At 41.2% G+C, this 15087-nt stretch overlaps 1 protein-coding gene across 1 annotated transcript in view; it reads right to left on the reverse strand.

Annotated features, from left to right (window-relative positions):
* The window catches only part of Pggt1b (protein geranylgeranyltransferase type I subunit beta), a 39000-nt gene extending 26569 nt beyond the window's left edge, over window positions 1-12431 (reverse strand). Inside the window, exons 1-2 of the mRNA XM_051163089.1 lie at window positions 12265-12431; window positions 7481-7599 (exon numbers count right to left, since the gene is read on the reverse strand). Coding sequence (XP_051019046.1) covers window positions 7481-7599; window positions 12265-12404 — 259 coding nt within the window. The 5' untranslated portion in view covers window positions 12405-12431. The remainder of the gene's footprint in view (window positions 1-7480; window positions 7600-12264) is intronic.
* Between the last annotated feature and the right edge of the window lie 2656 nt (window positions 12432-15087).

Genomic DNA, 15087 nt, shown 5'->3' on the forward strand with positions numbered 1-15087 from the left:
CACAGCAGTACCAAATGTCTGCCTGGAAAGGAATAAAGCAGCACCTTCGAGACAGGTTCAGCAGATTTCCACACAGCCCCCACCAGGTGACTTATCCTTCATTGTGACTTTGTTTTAATCATTTCATGGTGGGTAAGCAGTGGCAGAAAGTGTATTTCCTCTCTGATCTGAATTGAACATCAGCTTCCTCTTTTCCTTCCCCTTTTAAAGATCTCCTTCCAAGTACCAACTCAGCAATACTTCCATATAAAAATCTGATCTCAATTCTATTTCTGCTTGAAAAAAGCTCTATGTGTATTTTGCGTGTAGGTCTAACCCTCATTGGGAAGATCGTGGGTCCCCTGATAACTTAGGACAATTCAGTAACATGCTTTGCATAAAGTCTGGCTTCAAAGGAAATGCTTGAGTAAAATGTCACTTCCTTACAGAGAAGTGGACACACGTCTGCTTCTGAGGTTAGTTAGGTTAAAGTTATAACTCTTCTCAGAAACAGCAGGGAACTGATGTTCAACAACACTGTAACATTAGGAGCCTTAGCAGACACAAGGAGCCAAACTCTTCAAACGTATGTGTGACCTTTCCGCCTAGTACTTGTGTTCTATATCTAACAGCCTGTCTGAGGTAGTTTCTATCTATCTATCTATCTATCTATCTATCTATCTATCTATCTATCTATCTATCCATCCATACATCCATCTATCTATATCTATCCATCTATCCATCTCTTTATCTATCACCCATCTACCTATCTACTACCTATCCTTCATTCATCATCCATCCAGCCATCCACCTATCATCTATATCTATCTATCCATCTCTCTGAGAGAGTCTCCTGTAGCTCAGGGTGGCCTTCAAACTGTTATGTAGCCAAGGCCTTGAGCTCCAGATTCTCCTGTCTCTGCCTCCCAAGAGATAACATTACAGGCACACACCAACATGCCCGGTTGCAGTTTAGCAGTGGCCATGGCTTAATAAACAGTATTTAAAATTGGTCAATTAAATATTATCAAACTTTTATCAAATAGAAACCAAAAGTCCCTACCCACTTTGGGAATTTTTTAAGAAAAAATTCATCAAATTAAAAAGTGTCCTTTCTTCTTTTCCATACAGTGTCATCATGAAAATCTATTTACAGTCTTCAGAGACAGTCACAGTATAAGGAAGACAAAGTAGTATTTCTTCTCTATTGTAGTCTATGAATAAAGCTGATTGAAAAAAAATAGTTTCAGTGTAAACAACAGCATCAAAGAAAGATCTTATTTCTCATGGCATGTTAACTAACATTAATAGGGCCCAAGAAAGATGATTTCCTTATCAAACTGGTTTATCAGCCATACACTTAAGGATCAATGTTTTGAAAATGATGTTCATTAAAAGAACATATTTACCATTTTAAGTTCATTAGGCAATCTTTTCTAGTTCCTGTCAAGTTTGTTTGCTACTGGCATTTTCTTTATAATTCTAGAAACTTATTATTTCATCATATTCAAGTTTAATTGCAACTTGCTCCAAATTTATCACAGCAAGTTATCTACTCCAGGTGAAACTGAAGTTTTATTCTAGAGCACCATCTAGTGTTCATACTCTGCATCAGCAAAACAGATGGAAAGTTCCTGCCGCCTAGAATCAGTTGTACATAGAACTTGACAAACTGTAGCGACATCTTGGGTCCTATTTCAACAGTACATGACAACCATGAATATGACGCCTAGATAATCGTATTTTAAGATAAAACATCTCAGTTAATGGACCTTCTACTTTTGTGGCACCCCCTTCAAAGGCAGACAAGCGGAAATAAATAGGTAACAATAGAGCAAAAGAATACAAGTTAATAAGAAAAATAAAAGCTGAGTGCTGGGGATGCAGTGAGTATAATAATTTGTTTACATAACATGTGTATGCATGTTTATGACAAATATTGAGACTATATTATCAAAGAACATGTTTAAAATGTATGATTGAAAGATAAACACTAATACTGACTTTTGCCTGATGACTGGATAATATCATACTTTAAAAGTTATGGCTTTGCTATTAAGTTCAAAATAAAGACCAATTATGTGACAAACAATATAGGATAGTACATTGAGGTAGTCTTAAAAAAAATACTGAGGTAGTAAGATGACTTATAGTCTCAAAAAAATAATGTTGGGCAGGTAAAGATGTCTCACTGGGTAAAAGAGGCTGCCAGGCAAGGCTCATGATCTCAGTTCATCCCCCAGACCCCACAGAACGGTAGAAGGAAAGAGTCCATTCCATGAGTTGTCCTTCAACCTCCATACAGGTACTGAGGGATGTGTACGTGTACATACACACACACACACACACACACACACACACCCCACACCACAAGCTTACACACTATTAAAAGGTTAACGAGAATTTTAAACATTTTAGCTAGAGGTGGTGACGCACAGATGTAATTCCAGCTTTTGAGAGGCTGAGACAGGGGAATGAGAGTTTGTGTTAAACCTGAGATACATAGAACAAACAAAACAAAACAACAAAAAAGACTGACCTCAACAAAGGAAGTACTTTCCATAAGAAGCTGTGTATTTCCCCTCTTTTAAGGGATGACTGTATTAGGAAAGGTAAATACATTCCAAATTATAGTTAGGTACATGTAGCAAAAGGCAATGCTTAGGTCACAGTGCCTGCATCACTGTGAGCTCAGGCTGCTAATACCATTCAAAGCTGAGTCAGTCAGGGTTTGATTTCCACCTTAAAAGTTAGATTTCTGCACTAAGCAGATAGAATTCCAGTGAGAAATGTGGTAATTTTGTTTTAAAATGTATGTTTTTATGAATATAAAACTAATTCTTCACAGGTCTCAAGAAACATAAGGCTTTCTTATGAGGAAGATGTGCCCAATTCCTTGTTTAAAGATATCAAGGAAGACCCAAAGGGACTGAAAGCTGGATAGCTAGGCTGGGGTGTAGGCCATGGAGGGCACTCACTTGCCTAGCAAGCTCTGGGCCTCGGTTCAAGCCCAGCTCCACAAAACAAACAAACACACATGTGAAACAAAACCAAACCACAGCTGTTTTTATGTCTGCTTTCTAAATTTCACAGATTAGTTTTAGAACAAGACTGAGACCAGGTAAAGAGATGGCAGACGGAGGACCATCCCCACCCCCCACAACCCCACACCCCCAAGAGACAGGATTTCTCTATGTAGCTCTGGTGGCCTGGACTCACTCTATAGACCAGGCTGGCCTCGAACTCACAGTGATTCGCCTGTCTCAGCTTCCCAAGTGCTGGGATTAAAATGTTGCCACCACACCTGGCTCTGGAAGACTTTCTTTTTCTTTTCTTTTTTCATTTAGGGATGCGTTTGAGAAAAGTGACAGCATGGACTTTCAAGCACAAATTAAGTTGCTTAGTAGCGCTACTTTCTCTGAGATGCTAAGGGCTGAACAACTAGCCTCTCTTCCATGTTGGGCGACTCTGGTAGTGACATTTGAAAAGTTCTAGTGCTTCCAGTTCTGTGAGAAGGACCTGTTTGCAACCTCTGTTTCTTTCTGCTCCTTTCTTCTCTGGCCAAAATTCTTCCTGGAGGACTTTCTTAAGAGACTGATCTTAGCCATCAAAGACTGGTGGAGTCATACAGACACAAGACTAGGGATGGCTGGGTCGCCATGCTTTTCAAACTGATGCTGCCATTTCCTAAACATATACTGTGCCTAGCCTAGCCTACACAAAACCACACTCCCTATAGGTTTTTGTTTTTGTTTCTTTCTTTTTTCAAGTAGCCAGCTAGGTGTGGTGGTAGGCTGAAAATTCCAGAAAGTTGAATCAGAGAGACCACAAGTTTGAGATTAGCTCAGGCTAAATGGTAACTTCTAGTAGCCTGAGTTACAGTGAGAGCTTGTCTCAAAAAAGCAAAGAAAACGACAGAGAGAAAGAGAGACAAAGACAGACGGCAGAGAGGAAGAATTTGAAAGTATCTACTTAGAAAGAAAGAAACCATAGCCAGGTGAAGTGGTGCACGCCTGTAATCCTAACACTTGGGAAGCAGAGGCAGGCAGATCAATGTGAGTTCTAGGCCAGCCTGGTCTACAGAGTGATTCCAGGACAGCCAAGGCTACACAGAAAAACCCTGTCTCAAAAAACCGAAAGAAAGAGAGAGAGAAAGGGAGGAAGGGAGGGAGGGAGGGAGGGAGGAAGGAAGGGAGGGAGGGAGGGAGGGAGGAAGGAAGGAAGGAAGGAAGGAAGGAAGGAAGGAAGGAAGGAAACCAGTATTTGTCCTCTCACTAGTCAGCCTTCTTACTCATGGTCCACATTATCTGACAAAGTCTGTTATAAGGAAAATGCCAATTCGTTTACTGTCACGACAGCCTGGGAGTTACAGCATTTACTGCACTCAATCATTAGAGACCATACACTCCACTCTAGTGTTTCCTCTCCATCACTACAGTCTGTTACTAATTTATGAAACCTCTGGACCTCACTATTTTATCTTTAGAATAACCTCTCACTAGTGCTCAGGGAAGAGAGTACACAATTCCCAACCTGATCTGATTCCTAAACACTTCCTGTGATCAGCAGAGCCCAAAGCTCCAAAGGCCCTTCTTATCAGAGTAAACATTTACTAAGAAGATGCCAGGAGAATATTTACAATCCCAGAGTTAAATGGCTGACTAGTTACAATATCTCAAATGTGACACGTGGCACTTGAGCAGTGAGGCAGCACTGCAACCCGAGAGCTGCCACTTCAGTCCAACTCCATCCTTTAAACAGCCGTGCAAGGACTCACAGTTCTTTTTTGAAGGATTCAGCTTTGATCACTTTACAATGTATTTTGATTGTATTCATGACTCACTCTTCTCCCCGACCCCTTCCAGATCCACTGCCACTCCTCTCTAGCCCTGCTCCCCCAACTCTGGATCCTTTTTTCAAAAAAATAACTCCAATTGTGCTGCTCTTAAGTATGGGACTATCGACAAAAGAACACTGTACAAAGAACACTGTCCTGTTTCCCCTTCTAGAAGTCACTAACTGTTGCCAGCTCCTCAGGGGTGAGAGCCTGGGACCCCGCCCCTCCCTCCATGCTGGACCATTGACTGGCTTGATCCTGTGCAGGTCTTGTTCAGGTGACCACGGCTGCTGTGGGTTTGTGAATGCAGCAGGCCTGTTACTGCCAGGAGACAGTTTGCTCCTATCCTCCCCAATCTGAGGCAGGGAAAGGGAAAGAGAGAGGGAGGGAGAGGGCGAGAGGAGGGGAGAAGGAGGGGAGAGGGGAGGGAAGGAGGGAGGGAAGGAAGGAGAGAGAGAAAAGGGTCTCAGTAATTTCCTAAGCTGGTCTAGAACTCCGGTCCTCTAGCCATCCTCCTACCTCAAGTTGCTGGCCCTATATGTTCTCAATTTATCATTTAGCCATATACGGCAGGCTTTAGTCAAGCCTCCCTCTATCATTTTACTACTACATAGCATTTTAACTATTTTAGTTTGAAGAATACCCATTTTGTTTCTAATTGGTTACTATAACAAACACTTCTAGTTCATTTTCTGAAGTTAGTAACAAATTACCACAATTGTGATTCTCATTTCTGTGTGTATATATGTGTATGGTCATGTGCATGTCACAGCACGTGGGTGAGGGAGGGAGGACAGCTTGCTACAGTTGGTTCTTTCCTTCTATCCTGTGAGTCCTGAAGGTCAAATCCAGGTCACTGGGTTTGCTAGCAAGATTCTTTCACCTGCTGAGTGATCTCATCCACCCAAACTTAGTGATTTAAAATAATAAAAAAAAAACCCCAAAACTATTTTTTCAGAGTTCTATGGTGCTAGCAGAATTGTGTCCTCTGGAGGTTGGACAGAGCTCAAGCCATGCCTTCTTACTTGCAGTTGCCCTGAGCTATCCTTGCCGCTCCTCAGCTGCTGACAGCACAGGGCAGTCCTTCCCTGCTGTCCTCTTAAAAGAACACCAGTCCCAATTCAAGCTCCACCCTAATTACATATGCAAAGCCCTGATTCATCCAATCCAATGTGAAGTTCTAGGTGAACATAGCTGTGTGGCTTCTATCAGATATAGTACAGTATACATGAGAATTTGTCAGATAAGATTAAAAAAAGAAAAATTACACTACAAAAATTACAATGCAAACTTAATAGTTTGAATATTTTTCATTCCACCAACAGATTATTAAACATTCTCTCCCTGTAGTCTTGCCAACTTCTAAAATTTTGCTAAATTGATGAGTTAGGTAAAAAAATAATGTGCCATCGTTGTTTTATTAGAATATTTTAATTAGGCAACCACAGTTTTATTCAAATCTGTCATGTATCTAACTTTGTTACCATTCATTCCAAAAAATTTAAAGTATGTATTTAGTCAAATCTAACAAATGATTCCTTAATCATCTCCAGGTTCCATTTAACATTTAGTTATTAAACTCCGTAAACTTTATATGGTGTAACAAAAATCACATAACTATGGACCAATAAATTGCAGAGGCAAAATCTATGTGGTCTGCAAGCTAATTATCAGAGAAAATATGTGGAGAAGCAGAAAGTATTCTAGACTAACCATGAAAACATAGAAGAGAAAAGGGGGGACTCAAGTGACTGTCAGTCTAACGATACAGAGAAGAAAGAAAAATACCCTCCAGGAGTTTGCAAACCCCACAGAAAAAAAAGCTATTTAAAGCTGAGATGACTGATGGAGTGTGGGTGGGGGTCAGCAAATAAGTTCGGGGGGAAAGAACACCAAGAAGTTCATGTAACTAGCAATATAATAGACTTTCAATTCACCTCAAAGGATATGGTAAAAATCACAATTCTAACTCCATAGATGCTTTAAAGCTATTGCCGAGTATAATAAACAAAAGGGAACACACCTGTCAACACTAAACAACTCGTGAACTCCTGTGAAATGCACAGGATGACAACTCCAGAAGCGCCTCGCACTGCCTTTTATGAGTTGCAGAGAACAAGTCTAAGCACACATCATGACTTCAGGTAATTTGTTTTGTATAAACCAAAGATAGACTGTGTACTTCTTTCTCTCAAAATATGTTTATCATGAAGTTATGAATTTTGGAGATTTTAAGCTTTAAGAAATACAGTAGTTGACCAAGAGAAATTTTCTGAACAGGAAAAAGCAATACCTGAGAACAACAACCAAACAAAACAAAAACAAAAACAAACCAGAGAAAATGCTAAAAGACTGGTCATATATAAACATCAAATACAAATAACTAATTAATGAATCATTAATGTAGGCATAGCCAACATAGTGTGCTGCTACATTTGTGAATCTCAATTTAATTCCCATGGCTCTAAGTTGTTTTCTCCACACAGATTACGGTCAAAGCTAGTTACGTGTTGTATCTGAATAGAAAAGGGGCGCTGAACTACAAGAAAAATAAGGATATGTAAAGTATGCTAAGAAAACAAGGACTATGATTTGTCAATCCCATGCACACCACACCAAGAACAGCTAATCATACTAAAAATAAAATGCTAAAAACTCACTCACTGTCTTCTGTGGGAAGGACCTGCAAGGAATAAATCCACTCTATTATATCATCTTTGTTCACCACATCCAAGGAGTCCAGCATATCCAGCCCGGAGAGTGCAAAAAACGCAATGGTCAACCTAAAAGAAAACCAAAGGAAAACATCACCTTAACTATCACACCAGTGAACTACTTCTGGCTTAAACCCAAAACAAAATAAGCCAAAACACCAAAGGAAAAACAACAATCAAAAACCCTTCATTCTACTTTCAGAATAACTTAAATGTCAGCCACCCACCTTGTCAAATATAAAACATAACAAATAAAACCTCATGATGCATTCTTAGTAATTGTGCAGTGCCAGTCAAAACCTTGTTTTGGAATCATGAATGCTACTGGACTGTAGGACACAAGAATCCACTGAAGCTTGCTTATGAGCAACCTGAAGGCTAAAAGCAGTGTTATGGATTTACTGTGTGTTCATGTCTGTCTGACACACTGGTAGAATTTTTTTTTTTTTTTTTTTTAATTAGGGATGTCAGAATGGAGTTGTGTGAGGAGTAGTCTGAGTGCTAGGAGAAACCTCCAAGAAAAGAAGACAAGAGTTGTGACCTCAGTTTCTTCAAAAACATGGAACTGTTCTTGGATTCTGTTGCCGCGCCCTTCCGGGAATAGTGGGCAGTTTACTCATTACAACTGGCTACTGTTGTTTGTTCATATGCCCCTACGAAAAAGCATGTTTCTGCCGCTTGCAACTTGCCCATCACTGTCATGTGCAGCTTGACCACGTGATTTGGACACTTTACTTTTGTGACTGCTCTGAACCCTCCGAGTATAAATTGTTTGGTGTTCCTAATAAAGCTGGTTACCGCATAAGACTCTAGTCTGCCTAGATCATGGGCTTCGTTCTCTCAGGTCCCACCACCAACTAGAGTGGCAAACAGTGGGGGCGGGGGGTTGTGCACAGGAGTACAGGCGCCTGGGGAGGGAGGCTGCAGTTGTCAGATTCTGTGAAGGTGGGGCAGCAGACAGTTTGTAAGTGAACCACTGTGGGTGCTGGGAACTGAACTTGGGACCTTGCAAGAACAGTACACACTCTTAACTGTGGGGCTATCTCTCTGGGGGCACCTAGCTCTTCCTGAAGCTGCTTGCTTAACATTTTAGAATGCAACCTGACTTATACACAGCCCTCCCTAAGATCTGCACAAAGACAGCTTCATGGCTGAAGACACTTGAAGGTTCCGGTTGGAAGTGGTTATTCAAGAAAGGAGCAAAGCAAGGGTTTCTTGGCCTGGGAACCTGGACAGCTCACACAGAGCAGTATTCCCAAATTATTGTCAGACCGTTACTGCTACACCCTCAGGACACACCCCTCACCTGTCTCAAACCAGCAGAGCCAAACTCTCCATCTCTATCACTGCCAAAAACGGTCTCTGAAATTTTGTTTTTGTTAATAAAAAATGCAACTCATTGGTGAAACAGTAAAAAATATACTTATTTTCGTGAGGCCAGTGCCATTTGAAACGTTAAAAATTATTTATTCTCTGAACATAAAAACTACAATGGTTACCTTAAAGGGAGTAAGAGATAATCTATTCTGGAGCCAAATATAAGGGACCATGGCACAGGACCATAGATTTAGGTCACCTCAAAATCTGCATTTTAGAGTTTGACCAAGTTTTTAGTAACAGAACAAAAAGGTCATAAATTAAATCACTTTTCACATATTTGGTGGAAATATTAGGTAGATGGTAAAGGAGGAATTCTCTACACTAGACCCCTCACTTATTTTTTGACGCTACTAGCCTTTTGGTTGGTGGAAGTCTGTTAATACGTTTCAAATGTTTTTAGTGACAAGGATGTTAGGCCAGACACAGAGGTGGACATGGAATGGCTATTACGGGGACTGAAGATAGGCCAAGATAAAGACTGCAGTTTCAACTAGACCTGCAACCTTCCAACCTCTCCACAAGCACCGCCCTTCTAATCAGCTAGCCAGCCTTGGAAGAGTTTCAGTGGGAGATGCAGCTCATTCCAGGAACTTTGGCTCACAATTCCTAACTATCACAGCACAATAAACAGAAACAGTGTAATTTACAGAAATGGAAGGTCAGAAAATATCCCTGGGTGTCTAAATATATGAACATTAGGCCAAGAGCTGGGTGTTTTGGCCAGTGTGGTTGCTCTCACCTGTAATCCCAGTACTCAAGAGCAAGAAGCAAGAGCCTAGCAAGCTTGAGGCGGCTCATGGTCTACACCGTGAGACCCTGCTTCTATAAACAAGGAAACTGGGCTGCTTTGTATCTCTCAGTAAGAAGAACACAAGCATCTTAAAATCAATTATGAACCACAAAAAGCAAACTCAAAACCAAAGTGAAATACAGATTGAATCAAGAGAGAAAAAACTACAAAACATTGTAAATCCAATACACTGTTATCTTTAAATGATATTATTAATGAGCCACAAAAATACTTTTTAAAAAATTCTATAGGAGGGGCTGGAGAGATGGCTCAGCAGCTAAGTACACTTGCTGCTTTTGCATATGACCTGAGTTCAGGTCCCAGCACCCACACTGGGGAGCTCTCAACCACCTGTAACTCCAGCTCCAAAGGCTCTAATTCCCTCTTCTGGCCTTCACAGGCACTTGCATATATATTTACATAGACACACACATATACATAAATAATAAATATCCAAAAGTTCTATACAAGGGCAACGCACTAGATGGTGAAGACCGCAGCCCTCAGCCCACGCACTGAGATGACACATATGCACTAATGTATAACAGTTGGTGTAGAGTACAGTTATCTAAGGAATTAGGTGTCCAAACAATTTTTATGGTTAGGGTATGAGCAGAAATTATACTGTGTAGCGCCAACATGCACTACTCTAGCTGTACATATCATACACAAAGGGACTTTGAAAATGCAATCATAAATCTCTACTAACAGCTCGGTTAAACATCATCTCTTCACTGTTACCAATGGTGCAAGTTTTGGACATTTTTAAATGTTGGGATTAATCCATGGCCTGCAGCATGCTAGGAAGTTGTTCTACCACGGAGCCACATTCCTACCCCTGGAAAGAGTTGACTTGAAGTGTAGGCATGTACGACATGATGTGGAACAACTCGTGCTGTCAATCAGTAACTGTGGATAAGGGAAAAAGAATAAACAATACGTTACTGTTTCTTTTTAAAGAATCTGTTCATCTTGCTGCCACTGAGAAGGCTCACTGGCTGCTCTTCAAGAGGCTTGGGGTTGAAGTCCCAGCACCCATGTGATGGTTTCACAACCATCTCCGGTTCCAGGGCCTCTTCTGGCACCCAGAGGCCCCAGGCACAATGCAGCAAAATACCCACATACATAAAAAATTTTAAAGTTTTCAATACTTTTTAAAAAATTGTGTTCATCCTTTAGGGCTCAGCTCATTGTTTGACAACCATGTATTTATGCCTTTTCTATGGCAGCTGCCACCAGAGGTCCTAGTGCAGTGCCATCCTGTAAGCCCTAGTGAGGTGATGGAAAGGTTGAGCAATACCAGCTAGTAGCTAAAATTTGGGAAGAACTTGAAAAGCGTTGGTTATTGTAAGAGAACTGAATTTTAAATCATATCTAATTAATTCAGATTAAAATAGCAGCCCCAGTGTTATACGCAAGACAGAATTCTATGTGACAAGAAGGTATTAAACAAACTAGTAAGTGCAGGATGTGAGGTGACAGTCAAGAAAGGCCTCTCTCTACAGAAATCTGGATTACAGGGCACGTGCTTGCTATTTACTTCAGAAATTCTACATTAATAGGCAGCACAGAACTCTACTCAAGAGTGCTAGCCTGCCTTGCTCGGCTGTATTTCTACACCTACTACAGTAAAGACTTTCTTGATCACATTTGTAGAAGTTGTCTATAAAAATCTTCAAACAGAACCAGTCACGAAGTGTTCAAAATACAGTGGAAGCTCCTAGTTCAGAAAGTGTAGGGGACACCAGAGCAAAACCAATGTGTTACTGGGCGTGGTGGCTCAGGTCCTGAAACCCAGCACTTGGGAGGCAGAGGCAGAACAGCCTGGTCTACATTGTGAGATTGGGTCTAAAATAAAACAAAAGCCAATGTTTCTTATCATCCGACCCTAGGTAGCTCTGAAGCCTCGCTCCAAAACACAGCAGTGTTTTCTCAGCTCTGCTCCTACAACAACAGTTCCTTTAACCTCTGCCATTTGTCAAACATTTGCCAATTCCAGTCTTACCGTACTTCAGGAAATACCGACTCTTTTAATGCTGCCATTAGATTTACAATTCTTCCTAAGTAAACTTCTAATCCCATCTTAGTAGAGGGTGTCCCTGCCTTTCAATTAAGAGCTAATTAGGGGGCAGGGCAGTCCAGGTGCGATGGTGGACAAACGCTCTGTATTTTGCTTTTGTACACGTAAAGGAAGAACAGTGACTCACAGGATGTTAAGGAAGCGGGAGGGGTGGGGTGGGGGGAGCTCACAGAAAATGGTTGGGAAGTGAAAAGAGGCGGAACCAGGAGATTCCAAAAGTCTTGAGCTAGGAGATCCACACCCCTCCCAGAGAGCAAGGAGTAGGTGCCCGCAGCCAGCGGCGATGCCAGGAGCGAGGCCGGAGCAGAGTTAGTGCAGAGTGGCGGGGAGCCCGGGGCCTCGAGCGGACGCGGCACGGTTTGGATCCGGGCTGCCGCCTGGCCCTGCTAAAGCGCAGCCCCGCGGGTCCCCGCAGTCCAGCGGCTCCGCGGCGCGCATCCGGAGGGCCGCCATCACCAGCCCCGCCGCGGCAGCCTCCAGTTACCTGCTGGTCTCCAGCGAAGAATACCGTTCCGGCAAGACCTGCAGGCAGCGCTGGAAGAACCTCACGTGCCGGTCCCGCAGGAAATCCAGCCGCTCTCCTTCCCCGCTCCCCGAAAGCCTGTCGTCCTCCGTGGCCGCCATGCTGCTCCGGAAGTGACAGGTACCGACGATCCGGAAGCAGTTGGAGTGCAGGCAACACTAGCAGGACACACAGAGGTGCCTGGTTTCGGGCAAGGAGCTTGACAGAGACCAAGAGGACTGTGGGAACCCCATGATGTCGACCACCGAAAACCTCAGTAGAGCATTTTGTCTCTCTTCTCCCTGGGATGGGCAATCTTTTCTACTCAGTACCAAAGAGTTCCATTCTCGCATCTCATAAATTCAGTTCCTAAATACCTTTAACATAAGATTGGTTTTCGATTTTAGAGACAAGGTTTTTCTGTGTAGCCCTGACCAGGCTGGCCTGGAACTCAGAGATCCGCCTGCCTTTGCCTCCCAAGTGCTGGGACTAAAGGTGTGTGCTCCCGCGCCTGGCACTTACGGTTTTTTGTTTTTGAGTGTGTTTGTGAAAATGTCAAAGTGAAACTCATTTCTTCGTGTGCTAATAAGTCCTGGTCCTAAACAACATAAGGGTGTGAGGTCTGAAAGTTTAATTCTGCCAAGAGTTGTTTTTGAAGGGCCACAGTTTTAAGATGAATAAATAAGCAAGCCAAACTTACAGGTAGAAACTTGAGACAAATGTTTTACTCGATAATTAAGAACACTATGAAGATCCGGGCATTTTTCTAAATCTCTTTAGAACATCTGGAATTATTTTAAAGTGCATGCGCAGATGGTCCTCGTTTTGCAGCGTGTAGTGAGTATTGGTGCTTTTACAGTGAAGATGCCAGGGTGGCAGCGAGCAGTTCAGTTGATTGAAGGCCCTTGACATGGACCCATCAAATACCAAAGCACTGGATTAAAAGAATGTGATCAAGCATTGGCTCATTTTAGGAAATAGGAACAGAATATGAAACTATTCAAGCAGAATTTATGAAAATCAGACAAAACAAAAGATACAAAATAAGAAAAATAAGGCAGCATTGTAAAAATGTTTGCTTAATAAGGACTAATCTTTGCTTAAATATTAAAAACATTGATTATATAAAGGGGAACTAGACAATGTAAGAACTATTTCTGCTTATACTTTACTTCCTCATTGTTGGTAGTTTAGAAATACTGATAGAGATTTCTTCTTAAATGTAACAAAATAGTGAAGTTGGCGTATGCTTGCAGATAATATATAGACATTCAATTATGGGTTGACTTTTTTCCCCGGGACCAGACCATAAAAGAGTTAGGCTTTGTGGATCAGATAGCCTATCACAACTGTTCAGTGGGATTTCACTACAACTTATAATTAGCTATAGGCAACGTAAAACCAATGGGTAAGGCTGTCTCAATAAAACTTTATTCGTCCAAAAAATAGAATTTAAGTTGCCTTGGCCATTTACTATTCCTTCTAAGTTCACAAGGCACTAATGAGGAAGGAGTCCACTGAAGATTAGGCCTAAACTAGATTCTTTAAAAACCAATCAAATCTGGGTGTACTTTTCATTGTAGAACATGTTTTTCTTACAAAACGTGCCCTGTGGGTTAGTGTTATACTTATTAAACTCACACTCCTGAGTGACTTTGGTTACTCAGCAGTTGCAGCACAGCCTGGCAACCTGAGTTCAATCCTAGGGACCAACATAAAGGTGCAAGGAGAGAGCCAACTCCAAAGTTGTCTTTTGATATCCCCAGAATGTTGTGGCACATATAATGCCTGCCCCCAAAGACAAGATGCTTACACACACACACACACACACACACACACACACACACACACACACACACATAGTAAAAATGAGGCTGAAGTAAAGATGGTGGAGCATGTAGTTGGCATACGTAGGGCCCTAGGTTCAATCCAAACACCATCACCAAAGGCAGCAAATACTCTCAAACAGTAAGACTCACATCAGCCAGGATGCTTAGCTTTGATGCAGGCAGCTGAACGGTACATTTGTGCACAATGTACAACAGCATGAGAAAGGCTTGCTTCCATATATCTTAGCTGTTCCGTTCTATTGAATTCTTTTATATTGCATATTCCTCAGTTGTTCCAGATTACTTAAAACGTTATAGGAAACTTAGAAAAAGTTTTAGTAACCAAAAAAGTTATAGTAACCAAAATGGGCACTTCCAGTTCGGGATACTTTCTCACTGTGCACCAATAACTATACAATTAGAATTCACTTTCCAGAATTTGGAATCTATATACTTATTTAACTATTAAGTTTACATAAGGAAGTGTTTTAATCACTAATCCTAGTAATTTTGGGTCATTCAGTCTTTATGTCTCAAATTATAATTAAAGACATTTAAAGATACAGTTTGTAAGAAGTAAATTTCCTGTATTTTATGTAAACAGTTCTTTCCTTATAAGTTGAAACCTAATTAAAGTTAGGATGACACTAAATATTTTAATCTGAAAAGCTGAATCAAGATCTGTTTTCACACATAAAGTATTTTTCAGCCCAAACACATCAGTATCCTGTTTAAAACTAGCTTAAAGGGTAAGATAAGCAGCAGAAGAAAACTGTACCAGCCAGTAAGATACAAAGACACAAAGATTTTATAAATCTGTGGAGATCAAAAAGGTTGAAAGGAGATTTGACATAGTTTGCAGGAAGCCAGAGTATGACATCATACCATATGAATAAGGTACGCGTAGCAAGGGAGGTTGTTTAAAATAGTCTCCATATAAAACAAAGCATGCTTAATCAAATACAAAATATTCATT

Source organism: Acomys russatus, chromosome 20, assembly GCF_903995435.1.
Source record: "Acomys russatus chromosome 20, mAcoRus1.1, whole genome shotgun sequence".
Classification (NCBI taxonomy): domain Eukaryota; kingdom Metazoa; phylum Chordata; class Mammalia; order Rodentia; family Muridae; genus Acomys; species Acomys russatus.